Raw genomic sequence first — 15,564 nt, 5'->3', positions numbered from 1 at the left:
TACAAAGGAAATGTATGAAATGCTATGAAATTAGAAAGGAAAGAATTGCAGGAGGAGAATGAATGCTCAATGCAATTGGTGTACCCAAAACCATGTCCATAAGGTTCTATTTATATATGTAGAAAGGGTGCGGATGAAGTAGTGTGGGCCAAAACATGCATCATTTTAAAAAAAAATTGCAACACTTGGCCAAAACCTGCATCCTTTCGAAAAGTTGCAATACTTCATTTCTTCCAACTTTGGTCTGCAATTTCTCATTCATCTGGAATTGGTTTCGAGATTTCAAATATACCACGACGATCTACTCGACGAGTAGAATAAGTTGGTCTATTTATTTTTGTAATTTAACCATCGGATCAAGTCCAAATATTTGGTCGAAATTGACACGTAGTCACACATTTTCATTTTCCACTTTTACATACCTTTTCATTTTCCAATTTTTGGTTAATAATTTGAACCAATTCCTACAGAATCAGGTATACAAGTTGAAGAAGGCACTATACACATTGAAACAAGCACCAAGAGCTTGGCACAATCGTATAGATGTTTATTTTACTAAGGGAGGTTTTATTAAATGCCCATACAAGCACACTCTTTACACTAAATATGGGGTTGACAAGAAGATTTTAGTTGTGTGCTTATATGTTGATGACCTCATTTATACTTGTAATGACAGATCCATGTTTGCTGATTTTAAAAGGTCTATGATGAAGGAATTTGATATGATAACTTTTGGGTTAATGCATTATTTTCTTGGCATTGAAGTAGTGCAATTATCTGCTGGTGTATTTATTTTAGGGCTGGGCAAATCTTCCAAACGGAACCGATCGAACTGAACCGAACCAAACCTGACGGTTATTGTCAAATTAAATATCCGAAAAGGTATCTGAATTGAGAACCGACGGGTACAATTCGGTTCTCGATTCTAGACCAAGAACTGAAGAACCGAATCTTTCTAATTTTTTTTATATTTAGTAAATCAAATTATTTTAATTTTAATTTTTTCTAAACCAATTAACAAATTAACTATTTCTAAATCCAAATTTTTGGCCCAATAATTTGTTTCATTTCTAACATTTTTCATTTTTGACCCAATTATCCATTTTATTGTTTCATTTCTTAGCCAATCAAGATCAAATCCACTAAATAACCCTAAACACCTACACTAAAGTGCATAACGTTGTCTCGACTCTTGCACTCACTCTCGCAGCCTCGCTAATATTTCAAAACCTATACAATCGTCGGTCGACACTGTGACCTCCGATCGAAGCTGTGACCTCCGTCGACCGAAACTTTGATCGTAGCGATCATTTGAACAAGTTAGTTTACTAGTCTCTGACATTCAAAAATCATTGAATGTATCAATAGTTGTATTTATATAATATTGTTATAAATGTTAAAAAATTTAATTAAAGTACCGAACCGAACCGAACCCGAACGGTTCCATAATTATATTTGAACCCAACGATTCCATTTACTAAATAGCCGAAAAGTTTGGTTCAGTTCGGTTCTTTTTAGAATCGAATCGAACCGAACCAACCCGCGCCCACTCCTAATTTATTTCTCAAAAGAAATATGCTCTAGAAGTTTTGGACATGTTTACGATGAAAGATTATAGTTTAGTCACCACCCCAACTGAAGTTGGTCTAAAACTTTCGAAGAGTGGAGTAGGAAAAAGGGTAGACACTACTCTGTACAAACAGATTGTTGGGAGTCTTATGTATCTGACATCTACAGGACCAAACATCATGCACGCAGTCAATTTAATTAGTAGATACATGGAGAATCCAATTGAAGGTAATCTATTGGCTGCAAAGAGAATTTTTTTCTATTTGAACGGTACTGTAGATTTAGGAATTTTATACAGAAGGAGTGAAAAGTCAAATTTGATTGGTTTTTCATTATGCTGGAGATATTGATGATAGAAAGAACACTTCTGGAGCAATGTTCATGTTGAATTCTGGGGCTATTACGTGGTCATCTAAGAAGCAACAGATAATGACTTTGTCTGTTAAGGGAATAAATCCCACATCGATTAAATATCGAAATATTGATCAACTTAAATATATCTTGGGCCACTCCTCTTAACAAGGTTGACCTTATTAAGATGGATTCCAAATCCTAACATGGTATCAGAGCCCAATAAACTCTAACGAGCTATTTGATCCGATTAAGTTAAAAATGAGTATACGAATTTCAAGATTGGTTTGCTCAAAAAGAGCCACCATCTTGTGGGGACATATTAAGGGAATAAATCTCACATCGATTAAATACTGAAATATTGACCAACTTAAATAGATCTTGAGTCACTCCTCTTAACAAGATTGACCTTATTAAGATGAACCCCAAATCTTAACATTGTCAACTACGGAAGCTGAGTTCGTTGCTACAACATCAAGTTCATGTCAAGCTATTTGGCCGAGGAGATTACTTGAAGTTCTACACAACCAGCAACAACGTCCAACAATAAAGCTGTCAAAGAACCCAATCTTACATGGGAGAAGCAAACACGTTGATGTGAGGTATCACTTTTTTGCGTGATTTATGTAAGGATGGTGTTATTGATTTGGTGTTTTGCAAAAGTGATGAAAAAATTGCAGATATCTTGACTAAACCACTCAAGTCAGTTGGTTTTATGAAACTACAAAGTATGCTTGGAGTTTGATCATCGAAGGAAGTTAAGGTTGCTTTAGGAAAAACATTGCAGATTGATTCCTAAACTGATTTCTCTAATAACAGTTTAAGGGAGGGTGATAACATATATTCAAAGAACCCAATCTTACATGGGAGAAGCAAACACGTTGATGTGAGGTATCACTTTTTTGCGTGATTTATGTAAGGATGGTGTTATTGATTTGGTGTTTTGCAAAAGTGATGAAAAAATTGCAGATATCTTGACTAAACCACTCAAGTCAGTTGGTTTTATGAAACTACAAAGTATGCTTGGAGTTTGATCATCGAAGGAAGTTAAGGTTGCTTTAGGAAAAACATTGCAGATTGATTCCTAAACTGATTTCTCTAATAACAGTTTAAGGGAGGGTGATAACATATATTCGTGCAGGGTCATTTGACCAAGCCTTCCATATTATTAATTTATTTTATGTTGAGTCTTTTAGCGTGTTTCATTTGTCCTGGTCTTTAGGAATTTGATTATTGTTTCAGTACATGTTCAAGATAGTGGGTTAGTTGTTGCTACCCTTTTTTCTGTCATTCTGTTGATGTAATCCCTATATAAAAGCCATTGCATATTGACTAAATTGAAGCAGAAAGTATTTTCCCTTCCTGTGTTTACTTTATAATAGTGAGTGTATTCAAAGTCATTTTAGTTTATCAACTTCAACATCAGCTTCTGGATTGAGGGATCGAACATGATGAGAAAGAGTCTCAATACAATTATTCGGAGTCCATGGCAGAGAAACGATAGCCAATTGGACAAGAACTCGAAAGCAATTCGAAGTTCTAGGACGCTATAATCCTATAGGAACGTATCTTTCTCGCTAGAATTTTTGCTGTCGCCCATGTCAATCAGATTACCCAATCGACACGGATAAAAAACGATAGCAAATTTAAGCTCACAAGAAAATAGATTAATTAAGAGCAAAAAATAGCGATTCAGGAGTGGGTTTGTGAGAGGCGATTAGGGATGACAAATATGTGGACAGAGACTCCTAATCTGAGATTGATTTTGAATTGCTTCCTCAGCTAAGTTAAAAGGAACATGAACAGAAAAATAAACACAATTGACTTAATTTGATCAAAGACTTGACGAAAATACTCGCTGTGAGAAAATCCAACCAAGAGAACGAGAGAAAATTCTAAGGAAGATGCTTTGATATCATAACAAATATACTTAGTGATATTCAATATAATTCAATATCCTTCAACATGAGAGGTTTTTTCATGATATATAACTAAAATCACCAATGTTTTTAAAATCGTACCGGACATCGACCCAAAAAAGAGAAAGGGTCAAGGGTCAAAACGTTCAACTGGGGTTGAATTGGGGTCAAATCGGAAGTAATAAATAAATATTTTTAAACATTTTAATTTATTTTGACAACAATAAGTTTTGAACAATAACTTGTGTTTTTATTATATAATAATTGTTTAAAAAATTTTTTTGGAACAATAATAGATACCAAAATTAAATAAAAAATAAACCCAAGTGTTATAACTATAATATATTTATTTTAGCTCTACTAATTCAAAGTAAATTTAATCTACGTTTGTTAATTAGATGCATTATAATATAATATATTTTAAAACTTCAAAAATTGAAATAATTTGCAATAGTCTTTATTCAAATAAATCCATTTGTTTGTTTTGCAATTGGAAGTCTTTATCCCGCATCGGTAATTGAATGCAAATGTGGAGAGAGGCGTGTCTTTAAAAGGAAGTGCTTGCTACCAATTTAAGAAAGTACAGTATGAGCCTGCGGTTGTAATCCATGAGCCCATTAAAGGAGTTAATTTTTTTTTTTTATAAACATAGTGCATAGGAACCAATGAAACTGTGAACGATTTTTCAGTTTATGGATGAATCGCTCGATTCTATGATTTGTTGACCGGGTTTTCCTCTTTCGGTCATGCCAAACGAACCTTAATTTCTACATGAAAATTAACTTTTAATAGAGTTTTTTTTTCCTTGAATATCTTAGAGGAACTCATATTGAGTTAATTTTCTTTATTTTATTTACTGGAAGATACACTTCATGAAATTAATCAAATAGATTTAAAAACAACTTTTTGTCTCAAAAGTTCTTTTTAATTTCTCAAAAATCATGTCAAATGAACCATAAGTAGGTTATTGTCATACTGTATTGGAGTAAGTTACATTGAACCCAAGTTAATAAAAATTATTTTTTGTCAACTAGCCGAGCTTAGTACTTTTTGGTGTTGGCTAAAGTTTTTCAATATTTAAAAGCAGAAACGTCTAATCTAACCATATAATGAATATCATTTATTAAAGTTACAATTTAAATAAAATATAATATGAACTCATTTTTCCACTATAAGCTTAGAACTCATCAAGGCACATAAACTAAAACCGTCACTAACATATCAAATAATAATATTAAAAGAATAGCGTCAGTTTCAGGTAGTTATTAACTGCATAATTCCATCTTTATTAAGAACAAACTAAAACACCACATATATTCCTTCCTTCTTCCCAATTCTAAGGAATTAAAAATAAAATATATATTCTTTTCATGATCGTCATCGTCATCGTAATCGTTTTCACGTCACCATAATATTGTATTAGAAATCTTTAAACAACTTTCGGACCTGTTCCAGTGTGACAAAGAGCACAATAGTAAATGGACCCTGCCTAGAAATTGTAGGTATGAATCCTTTGTAAAGGGCCATGGGCCCTTCGGCCCGAATAGTCTTCACTGCACAATCTAGGGCCCCAGTGTAAGGTGGGGCCATCCCTGGCTCCACGTTCATGTTCATAACTCGTGTTTTAATCACGTCCACCGGGTTTGAGGCCACCGCTGCCACGAACCCGGCGGCGAAACTGGCCGTCACATGGGTGCCAAGACCGTCCTTCATCCAATGATTTTCTAGTATTGTTTCTTTGAATTGATCGTATGAGGCGAGTTGTGAAGCCGTCACTAACATGGCGCGATTTACGGTGAGCGAAGAGCCGCACGTTCATGTTCATAACTCGTGTTTTAATCACGTCCACCGGGTTTGAGGCCACCGCTGCCACGAACCCGGCGGCGAAACTGGCCGTCACATGGGTGCCAAGACCGTCCTTCATCCAATGATTTTCTAGTATTGTTTCTTTGAATTGATCGTATGAGGCGAGTTGTGAAGCCGTCACTAACATGGCGCGATTTACGGTGAGCGAAGAGCCGCGCCACAGGCTAATTACGCCCTCGTTCTTGGTCATCTGTGAAATAGCGTCCACCACGCTCTTGTAGTTGCGCCGCTGCGCCAGAGGGAGACGGCCATCGGCTTGCATCCGAACCATAGCAACATCAGCCGGATTCCCCACGGCGGCTCCGATCCCACCAGCTATGAGTCCAGCCGCGATCTTCCTCGACAAAGGCATATTTTTGGCATTGGGATCAGTCCACTTTTGCTTCAAGATGTCGTACAGTCCCATTCTGGTAGTGGAGTACAGAGTTTGACGGAGGATGGTGGCAGAAACGCCAGAAAAGAGAGCTTTGACACCATCTTGCTGAATAATCCTAACCCCAACAGCAATGGGTCCCAGACGGGGCGGCGGTGGAGGTGAAGGGAGGTTGACATGGCCGGCAGATGTCGGAAAAGCAAGAGCCGGACGAAGATTCTGAACCGCCGGATTGGGCGCAGACGCTTCGCCCTGAAGTTGCATCCGAACCTTAATCAAATCCAGTGGGTGGGTGCTACACCCTGCAACAATAGAAGCAATGCCTCCTTCAACAAATCCCTTCAAACCCATTATCAAAAATTCCAAGTTCGTCAAGAAAAAGTGAAATCCAATTCCCAAGAAAGGAATTCTTTGGCTTAAAACGAGCAAGGAATTTGTTTCCTTTCCCTAAAGAATGAAAGTTTCAAGAAAAAGACCAATTGGAATTAGAGTTCATCTCACTGGAAACCAGGAGATGGGAATGGAGACCAAAAGCTATAGAGGAGAAGTGTGGAACGTTGGTCCTTTGAGACATATGCTGTAAGACACAAGGAATTTCGTTAATGGAATGGTTTGCTAGAAAAGAAGGGGCGGAGGGATTTTATAGGGGAAAAGGAAACTAGGTTTCAAGTCAACATGACCGTTCGGCGGTTCGTTTTAGGTAGGGCCGGGGCCGTCTTTTTGTTATTTTTAAATTGGCCAACTCATGGACCTTGACTTTGAAGATACTTCCTCTGCCAATTTGGAATAATATATCAAGAAAATTCTACAGAACTTGTTCAAGTTTTTGTGGCTATGTTAAATTTATATGTCAGTTTCACCTTTTCATTTCTTACTTTAGCACGAGCATTAACTAAGGTGTAATTTTTACCGTTCCGTTCCAGAAAATTCAATTAATATAGGTTTATTATCGAAATATTGTCGTTTTAATTTTGATCTACAGTTATGTCTGATTAATAGTGAAGAGGAGTCTTGAATCAATAGTCCACTACAATAATTTCAAGATAATTGAGCTCCAAGTATGACATAATCATACTACAGCCTTAGCATTAAAACTTTGTGTTTAAAAATTTTTAAATTTATTTATATATTTCAAAGAATATATATATAAGTACCATCACATATTTCTATTTATTTATAATTTAAACAATATATATACTCTTCACAAACATGGTTAATAATGTGATTTAGAAAAAGTATTCAAATCAATTTTGCAAAGCATAGAAAGTAGAGACCATTACACAAGCCTCCACGTAAGTATATGACTAATATAGAGACACTCTCTCTTGCTTAAAAAATATTAAGACACCTATAAAAAAATAGCCGAGGGACTTGATGCATATTGGAGTCCTTCGCTAAATTGATACATAAATTTGAAATTTTCATCATAGTTAAATTAGACCTTCACTAAATTTGAGTACAGACTATAGGTCTGTTCGATAGTAATTATGAGAATTGATTTTTTGACTGTTAGAGAGAGAAGTGGGTCTTACCTATGAGTGAAAAAGTCAAAAATGATGAATGATCATGTTAAGTAAAAGTAAAAAAATTGATTTTCTGGAATGAAAAATCATAACCAAACGGGGCGTATGTCATTATCCTTAAAAGATTTTTTTAGGCAATAAATTCTCCCTTTTTTGTCGTTTTTTAGTCTCTAGAACTGTTAAATTGTTAAGATATTAGGCAGAAGGTGAAGTAAAGGTAAAATGATTTAAAATAAGACGGGTTAATGGAGAATAGTTTAGACGCTTCATAATTATTTTCGTTTAGAAAAGTTTATAATATATCAAAAGGCAAAGTACGGTGTTCCAAACAAACTTCAAAGACTATATATATGTAAATATATTTGTGATATATTTTTAAGAAAAGTTCGTGTATTTGTGTTTGAAAAATATCCTCAGCAAGGAAGATGCAAAGGATTCGGTAGCTATGGGTTAAATGCTCGAATTTGTTCATGGGTTAAAGGCTCGAATTTGTCATGAACAAACAAAATCTGGGACTTGTAATTGAATATGGGTTAATGCTAGACTTGTCCCAAAACTGAATTTGGGATTTGTAGAACATTTTTATCGATTTATCTTTGCTCTTATATGCAACAATTTTATAGGCAAAAATAACATTATCTACTTTGTTACGCCTCCTATGATGAGGCTTTAGATCACCACTATGTGACAGCCAGCTAAAAAGCCAATCAGGCCCGCACTCCACATCATTATCCTACCTAATCAAGGTGAGGCCATGTATATAAGATAGTTGAGGTAATGCATCACTTCCGTTGGGGTGCCACAAAGATGCCGATGATCTAGGCGAGGTGTTGTGCATGCTATAGGGAGGAAATCCGAGGCAATTAGACTCTTCATCGATGGGAAGCATCTATCGCCTCACCTCCTCCAAAAAGATAAAGATCTTCTATGATTGATTGATGTGACTTCTCTGTAGTAATCACTCTATCAAGTCGTTAGATCTAGACCATAAGGTGGTTAATTGTCAGAAACATTAAATGCACATGAATATAGATTTTATAAAATGAGACTTATGATAAGGTGCCTTGACCTTTGAGATGAGGCCGCGTCACGTATCTCTTCATCCAACGGCTATCATTCCTACTCTTATACTATAAAAGCCTATACTTAGTTTGAAGGTAATGCGACCTTATATACTCAAGCTATAAGTTTGCTCTCATTGCTCTCTTTACACACACTCTCAAATCCAAACCCCTTTTCTTAAGTGGATCACTTCTTTAACACGTTCCACACCCAAATATTTACTCATACATCGACTGACTTGATCTGAAGTGCTTGCGAGTACGTTCAACTAACGATTTGTCCAACTATGCAGGAGCAAAGTTACATAACACAATCGGAGTTGGATTCTATTGGTCGCGTTACCACTACAAAAATCGAGATAACTTAAACCAATAATAATTGCTAAAGAAAATGGACCGATAGAACACGATTACTTATTTTGAAAGAAGAAGAATTCATAATTGGCTATTGAATTTCATGTTGGAACAATAATTTGTCCATAAGCATGCATATTTGCGTGCGAAAAGTCCGACCACTTCTTTTTGTTATGCAATTAAGTTGTGCCGTGTAACGTTGAACGTTTAGACAATTATAGGAACAATAAGAGCTTGTTCAAAATTTCAAAACAGACCAATACGGATCTGTTAGTGTTCATATTAAAGGAAAATCTTTTTATTCCAATTTTGTCATATTTTCTTCTTTAATTGTTCATTTTTTTACCCAGCTTGTGTCTAAATATTCGTGCTTTTAAATGAATGTCAATTTGTTAATTATATAATTTTTAAGAAATTTATTATTTTAGGAGAAATAAGATTTTATTTCCATGTTAGTTCAGAACTTTTCTTCTTCAAATTTCTATTTTTTTTAATTGATTTATTCGGTAACAGGGAACCACACCAAACCCTTGAAGAAAAAATACAGAAGAAAATGAAATTTGAATAAGAAATATAAATTAGAAAATAAAAAGTTGAGCTAGAAGGACTCAAATTGAGTCAAAGGAAGTTATGTACAAGAAGGCAAAACCAACCATAAATAAATACGATTGTGCTACATGTATATTATAACTTATATATTTGTTTATCAACAGATGATGTGACGAGATTTGATTGAATCAAAATCTAATCAACCAAATTAAAAAATAATAATAATAAATAATAAATCTTTGTGACCTTTTATCAATATGTATAATATTAGTAAATGGTTATGTACAACAAATATTTTCCAAATATATATAATGTATTTGCATATGAAGAGTTATATAATGGTTTACATAAATATAAAATGTTAAAAAGAGAGTGAATTTTTCTTCTCGTTTGGTTGAAAAAATTATGACACAATTATATCTCAAGAATCTCACTATATCATATGTATGTGAACCATTATCTACATGTAGCACAATCGATAAAGATCATAGTTGATGTTAAACACAACTATTACATAGACACCCCCACATCCTTTTATACGGTTCAAAAAGTTTGTTTTTGACAACAAATTCTGCAATTTCATTCGTAAATGAATTTGTATTTCTCATTTTATTGCGTTATATTTGAATTAATTACTTTTCAGCTCGATTAGAATCTAAATAAAAGTTAACAATTAATTATAATCATACATTTTATGATATTCATAACTTTTAAATTACACATTCCATCAACTTTAATAAATAAATAAATAAAAATCTAATTTTTATCTAAAAACATGGGCTTAAATTATAATTTTTTTACTCCTTTTTCCTTTTTACTCTTTTTTTCCTTTTAGGGTTCGTTTGATTGCAAAAATAAAATTTGGGTGGAAAGAAAATAAATTCCAGGGAATTGAATTGTCTAGAAAATATTTTACTAGAAATTTTCAATTATTGTGTTTGACTGGTTTAATTTTTATGTGGAAAATGTTAAAATCAAAGTATTTTTTGGTGTTCGTTTGACTTTGTTTTATATGAAAATTATCAATTAAATGGATAAAATTTACTGGTATTGGGAATGAAATTTGTTTCAATTGTCAAAAAAAATTTAAGAAAATCATTCATCTTTTGATTTTCGTTTGGCTTTGTTTTATATGAAAATTGTCAATTAAAGAATTTTTAGTTTTTTTACAATTAGGGATAAAATTTGTTTCAATTGTCAAAAAAAAATTAAGAAAATCATTCATCTTTTGATTTTCGTTTGGCTTTGTTTTATATGAAAATTGTCAATTAAAGAATTTTTAGTTTTTTTACAATTAGGGATAAAATTTGTTTCAATTGTCAAAAAAAAATTCGTTTTTCCTTGTAAATTGTTTATGAGGATGCTACTAAATGAAATGGTTATCGTCATGATTCAATTAAAAAAAAAGAGTTTGAGATCAACTAGATACCGAAGCTTAACTCAAAATATTAAAGAAATAACGGTCAACCAGAGTGATGTATTGTGAAACTTAACAAGCCAAATATTAATATATACCAAAACTAAAGGTCTAAAAGCACTCTTACCAAAACACTACAATAATTAAAATATTGTCAATTATTATTAACTGTGAAGTATTATTCAATATTATTATTAGGTCCTCTTTGGCATCCAAACCTATACATTAATACACTTGCCCGCCAGGGCACATCCAAGTTGGCGGAACAATCACATTGGGGGGCTCTGGAACCAAGTGTGAGGAGTTCGATTTCTGGTTGGAGCAGCCAAGTGATGTAATAACCAGAGGAAGGGTTGGAGCAGCTTGGTGATGTAATAACCATGGAGGAGGGTCCCTTTGGGGAAGGAGTAAAAGCCATGTGGGAACCTGGGAACTAACAAGGGCACAACCTGCGATTTACCTCCACTAGTCACTGAGGGGCCGGGGGCTAGAGGTCCAGGATTTAGTCCGGCTAAGCTGGGACACCTGAGTTATCAAAAAAAAAAATAAAATAAAAAAATAATACACTTGTTGCAACTTGCACGCGCATTTATTCTTTTTGAATGGTATAAACAAAACTGGTGCAACTAAGCGTCCTAGAATTGGATGCCTAAAAGGACCCAACATATTGAATTCTAGAATAGAATTCGTGCTCCAAATTGTTCCAACATTAAATACACCAAATGCGGGTCCATATTTTGATTTCCCAGACTATCGAATTTTATTTTTCTTGGTAAATATTGTAGAGAATAAACCATGTACAAGCACTTTGAATATCTTTAATAATGAAATATAGATCAATAACTGTTCTATGAATATTTTATAAACATAGCACGATATAAGGTTTAAAATGATTCTACGAGATTCCTTTTTTAAAAAAATTCAACTTGTTAACCTACGGCTGGTACATCTCATTCTCGGTTATTGTGGCATATTGATCGAGTTTTGTCTCAAATTTTCAGAATATGTTTTTTATATTATAATTGAATCAATTGCTTTCAGTTCTTTATCAATATTCCAAATCGAACCACTCTATTTTTAAACTATAGAATATACTTGTAAATCCAATTCAAGGATTGAGGTCCATATTTTAATAGTATTTGGTGAACACCAAAACCATATTTACTAGAAATACTTGTGAATTGAATGCAAGTAATATTAAAACCATTAAATTTGAATTTTAAAATATTTTCCAAGGTCAAAAGCATCACTTGAACATAACAAAGGACAATCAACATGTTAGAAAAACAAGTGTTGACATCTCAATGATGAAATTAAAGGTCAGATTTTGAATTCCCAATATGAAAGGATGAAAATAAAGTAAACAGAACCTTTTGAGGCGTATATGGGGACGGATTATCTAAGCTTGGCTTGGAATTCCAAATTGTGTGGAAATATGTAGAAAGGGACAGTTTTCTTTTTCTTTTATAGTAGCCATAGCTAACCCCACACATGTAAGACTTGACCGAGTCACCGCGTCGAATAGCAGCTATTGTATGGGGCCTCGGGCCTGGCGGAGGTGCTTATTGATTTGAATAATGAATTTTCAAATTTCAAAATTTCAAAATAAAATAAATTAGGTGAAAAAGTAAAAGGGGGAATTAATAATTCCTCGCTGAGATTCAACTTGATTTGTATAGAGGTTTTAATACAATGAACAATTTGCCAAATACCAAAATTTCATAGAGCAAATTTTGTAAGGTGAACCAAACGGAGGGAGAAGATGAAAATTGAACGTCTAGGTATATTTAAAGATCAATTTATTTTGAAGTGATAATGATTTTGATAGAATGGATGATTAACTGAAAAATGGTATTCGCTAAAAGAACGTTACAAAACTACAACACTCCCTATAAATGTATTGTACTAAACTTGACTAACTTGAAAAAAATAGTCGACATAACCAAGTACTTATTACGTACAACTTAACAAATATTAATTACTTGAAAATAAATTTGACTAACTCAATCAATATAAATCCGACTCACTCAATAAAGTGAAAGATGACTACTTTTTAAGTTTATCCAATAATGGAGAACTACTTTTTGAAAAATTCTCAATAAGTAATAAAAAACACGTCAAACTCATTACAAATACATAATTAATTTGAGAGTGTTTAGTACATTTTTATGACTACATACTTTGTAGAAGTTTTCAAACTCGATTATTAGGTTACATGAAAGCACAGTGCAATTAATTATTATGTTCATTGAAGGTCCGGAAAGCTATTATTTTTCCTTTAGTTTCTGATAAACTAAATAATCGTGCACATGTTCTCTTTTACAAACTCTAGTCTGGTGTGTTTTAAGAAATTTTCAATATTGTTTATGCATATTTTGGATTTCGTTATATTCTTAACGTGATTTACCAAATAAATCTATCATGAACAAACTAATAATCCAATGTAACACTTGAAAGATTGTAACTTCCAAGTTATTTTAATTATCCTATCTTATCAAAGATCAAGTTTGATCATGTTTCCGGCCTTTGAAATAAAAGCCTTGCAAAAAATAAAATAAAAAATGGTATGCATATTACACGAGGTGAAAGTCTTAAATTAAGGGATAGTTTTAGAAACTGGATGTCTTAAAAAAGGGCATAGCATTAATTTGTGTGCAAATAACACTTCTCTCAAAACCTTTATGACTCGAACAATTAATCCTGTAAGGGTATTTGAAAGCCTGGTGTCCTAAAGTCAACTGAGTTGAGAGTCACTGGTCTAAAGCTCACTACAGGAGTCATATAAAAATCAAGAAAGGGAGAAGTTAATAAAAAATTCACCTTCTCGAGCTTTTATAACTCAAATGAATAAGTCTGTAAGGGTATTTGAAAACCTGGTGCTATAAAGTTAACTGACTTGAAAGTCATCGACCTAAAACTCGACACATGGGTTATATAGAAAGCAAATGAGTGGATGATAAAAAGAGAGAGAGAGAGAGAGAGAGAGAGGAAAGACACAATTACATTGATTAAGCCCCAAGACATTTGGTTGATAAAAGAATACATTTAATGTGAGGGAAGTAATTTAGTTTAGTCTTAAAAGTTGAAGCAATCAAAAATATGAGAATTCTACTTGTTGAAGTGTGAATTTTTGATGATGAGATCTATTCAAACTAAGAGATGGTAAGGATTTGAATTAACCAAATTTCAACCTTTGAACACACCCCGAGAAAATTGAGTGAAAAGAATAAGTTTGGGGATGTGTATCTCTCGAGTGAATAAAGGACATACTTGACCACCATGGGTCGACAGTTAAACTAATCACGAGCTTGATATGTTTTCATGAGTTTACACACACGTCAAGTTATGCATATAATAGGTGGAGGTTAATTTGAATTTGTATTGTTGAAATTGTTCATGGTGTTGATTACACGGTAGGTTGTTAAATCGTGTTTTGTGTCGAGTTATGCTACAGTCTTCTTTGCAGATGAACAATAGTTCAAATTTAGGTATTTAATATGTGCATTTTACACAGTTATTTTGACCATAAAACATGAATAATTATTGATAAATATGTTGAAGTATGACTTAATTCTATATAAATTATGTTTTGTAGGATAACATTGATGAATGTGGCGAAATCTCAGAAAAACAAGCGAAAATAACCAAAATAGAAGAAAACCAAAGTACAATTAGTTGAAAGATGACCCGAAAGCATAAATGAGGATGTTGAAGAGTTAAGGACCAATTTGATGAAGACATGGAGTGTTGGAAGAAGAAAAAATGAGAAAAGAGGTTAAGAGATGAGAAAACGGAGTTCAAGGACTAAAATGCAACATTTGGAAGATTAACACTACTATGCGGTTGCATAGCAGAAATTCCATCCGGTCGATGCATATTTTCAGCTACTTTAGGACTGATTTCCATATAGCATAATACAAATCTGTGGGGAAAAATCCGATTTCTTTATTTGATTAAAATTCTTATGGAAACCAGTCTTGAGACATCTTTTAAAATCCTAGAACTGTCCCTAAGGGTTAACCACGCATTATAACACATTGATACGGGTTTTTAGAGGGAAAAATGAGGCAAGAACGTGACGATTGACATCAAGACACAAGAAATTAGTTTAAGATTTAAATTGGTGATATATTTTCTTTATTATTCAGTTTGTTTTCCTCTTTCCACCATGCTAGGCTATATTTGTTCGTGCTAGGAGAACGATAAATCATGTGATATGACTTTTTAAATATTTAGTTTTACATTCTTGACATTAAAACACGTTTTTGGAATTTGAATGATTTATATGGATTTATTTTCTCCACAATTATTGTGCGCGTGATTGTGTGAATTTGATGGTTTGTTTCATGCATTTGAAAGAAGGTGAATAGGCTCGACATGGTATAAATCGTCTTAGGGTCCGATAGGGAATAAAAATATACATCTATACTTTAAGTAAATCTTTAAGTGCTTATAAAGATTCATGCATTCTTGTATATTCGCATCCGTTATAGAAATATAGTTGGGTCTTATATGAGAATAAGTTCAACATTACTCGAAAGAGATTGTTGAATAAAATATGAACATTGATTCGTCAAAATTC

General features: G+C 33.4%; 1 protein-coding gene across 3 annotated transcripts; it reads right to left on the bottom strand.

The window, feature by feature from the left end:
* Positions 1 to 5,036: 5,036 nt before the first annotated feature.
* Positions 5,037 to 6,707, bottom strand: LOC111401187 (mitochondrial uncoupling protein 5-like). Of its 3 annotated transcripts, none has more exons than XM_023028805.1 (2): positions 5,659 to 6,707; positions 5,037 to 5,447 (listed from the first exon to the last, which is right to left on the bottom strand). In XM_023028805.1, the coding sequence occupies exons 1-2, from the start codon at positions 6,427 to 6,429 to the stop codon at positions 5,259 to 5,261; spliced, it is 960 nt and encodes a 319-aa protein (XP_022884573.1). In that variant the 5' UTR covers positions 6,430 to 6,707; the 3' UTR covers positions 5,037 to 5,258. The 3 variants fall into 3 exon arrangements, with proteins under 3 accessions (XP_022884573.1, XP_022884575.1, XP_022884574.1); XM_023028807.1 differs by having other exon boundaries at positions 5,037 to 5,546; positions 5,740 to 6,707; XM_023028806.1 differs by having other exon boundaries at positions 5,037 to 5,629; positions 5,841 to 6,707.
* Positions 6,708 to 15,564: the final 8,857 nt, after the last annotated feature.

Source organism: Olea europaea, chromosome 10 (assembly GCF_002742605.1).
Source record: "Olea europaea var. sylvestris chromosome 10, O_europaea_v1, whole genome shotgun sequence".
Classification (NCBI taxonomy): domain Eukaryota; kingdom Viridiplantae; phylum Streptophyta; class Magnoliopsida; order Lamiales; family Oleaceae; genus Olea; species Olea europaea.
The sequence above is the reverse complement of the archived record's forward strand: the minus strand, read 5'-3'. Positions and strand labels throughout refer to the sequence as shown.

Bases quoted from the DNA above. Each gene is read 5' to 3' on its own strand.
- LOC111401187 (XM_023028807.1), bottom strand. From the start codon at position 6,429: ATGGGTTTGAAGGGATTTGTTGAAGGAGGCATTGCTTCTATTGTTGCA. The intron at 5,547-5,739 runs GTGACGGCCAGT...CATTGGATGAAG, and splicing joins AGGACGGTCTTGGCACCCAT to GACGGTCTTGGCACCCATGT.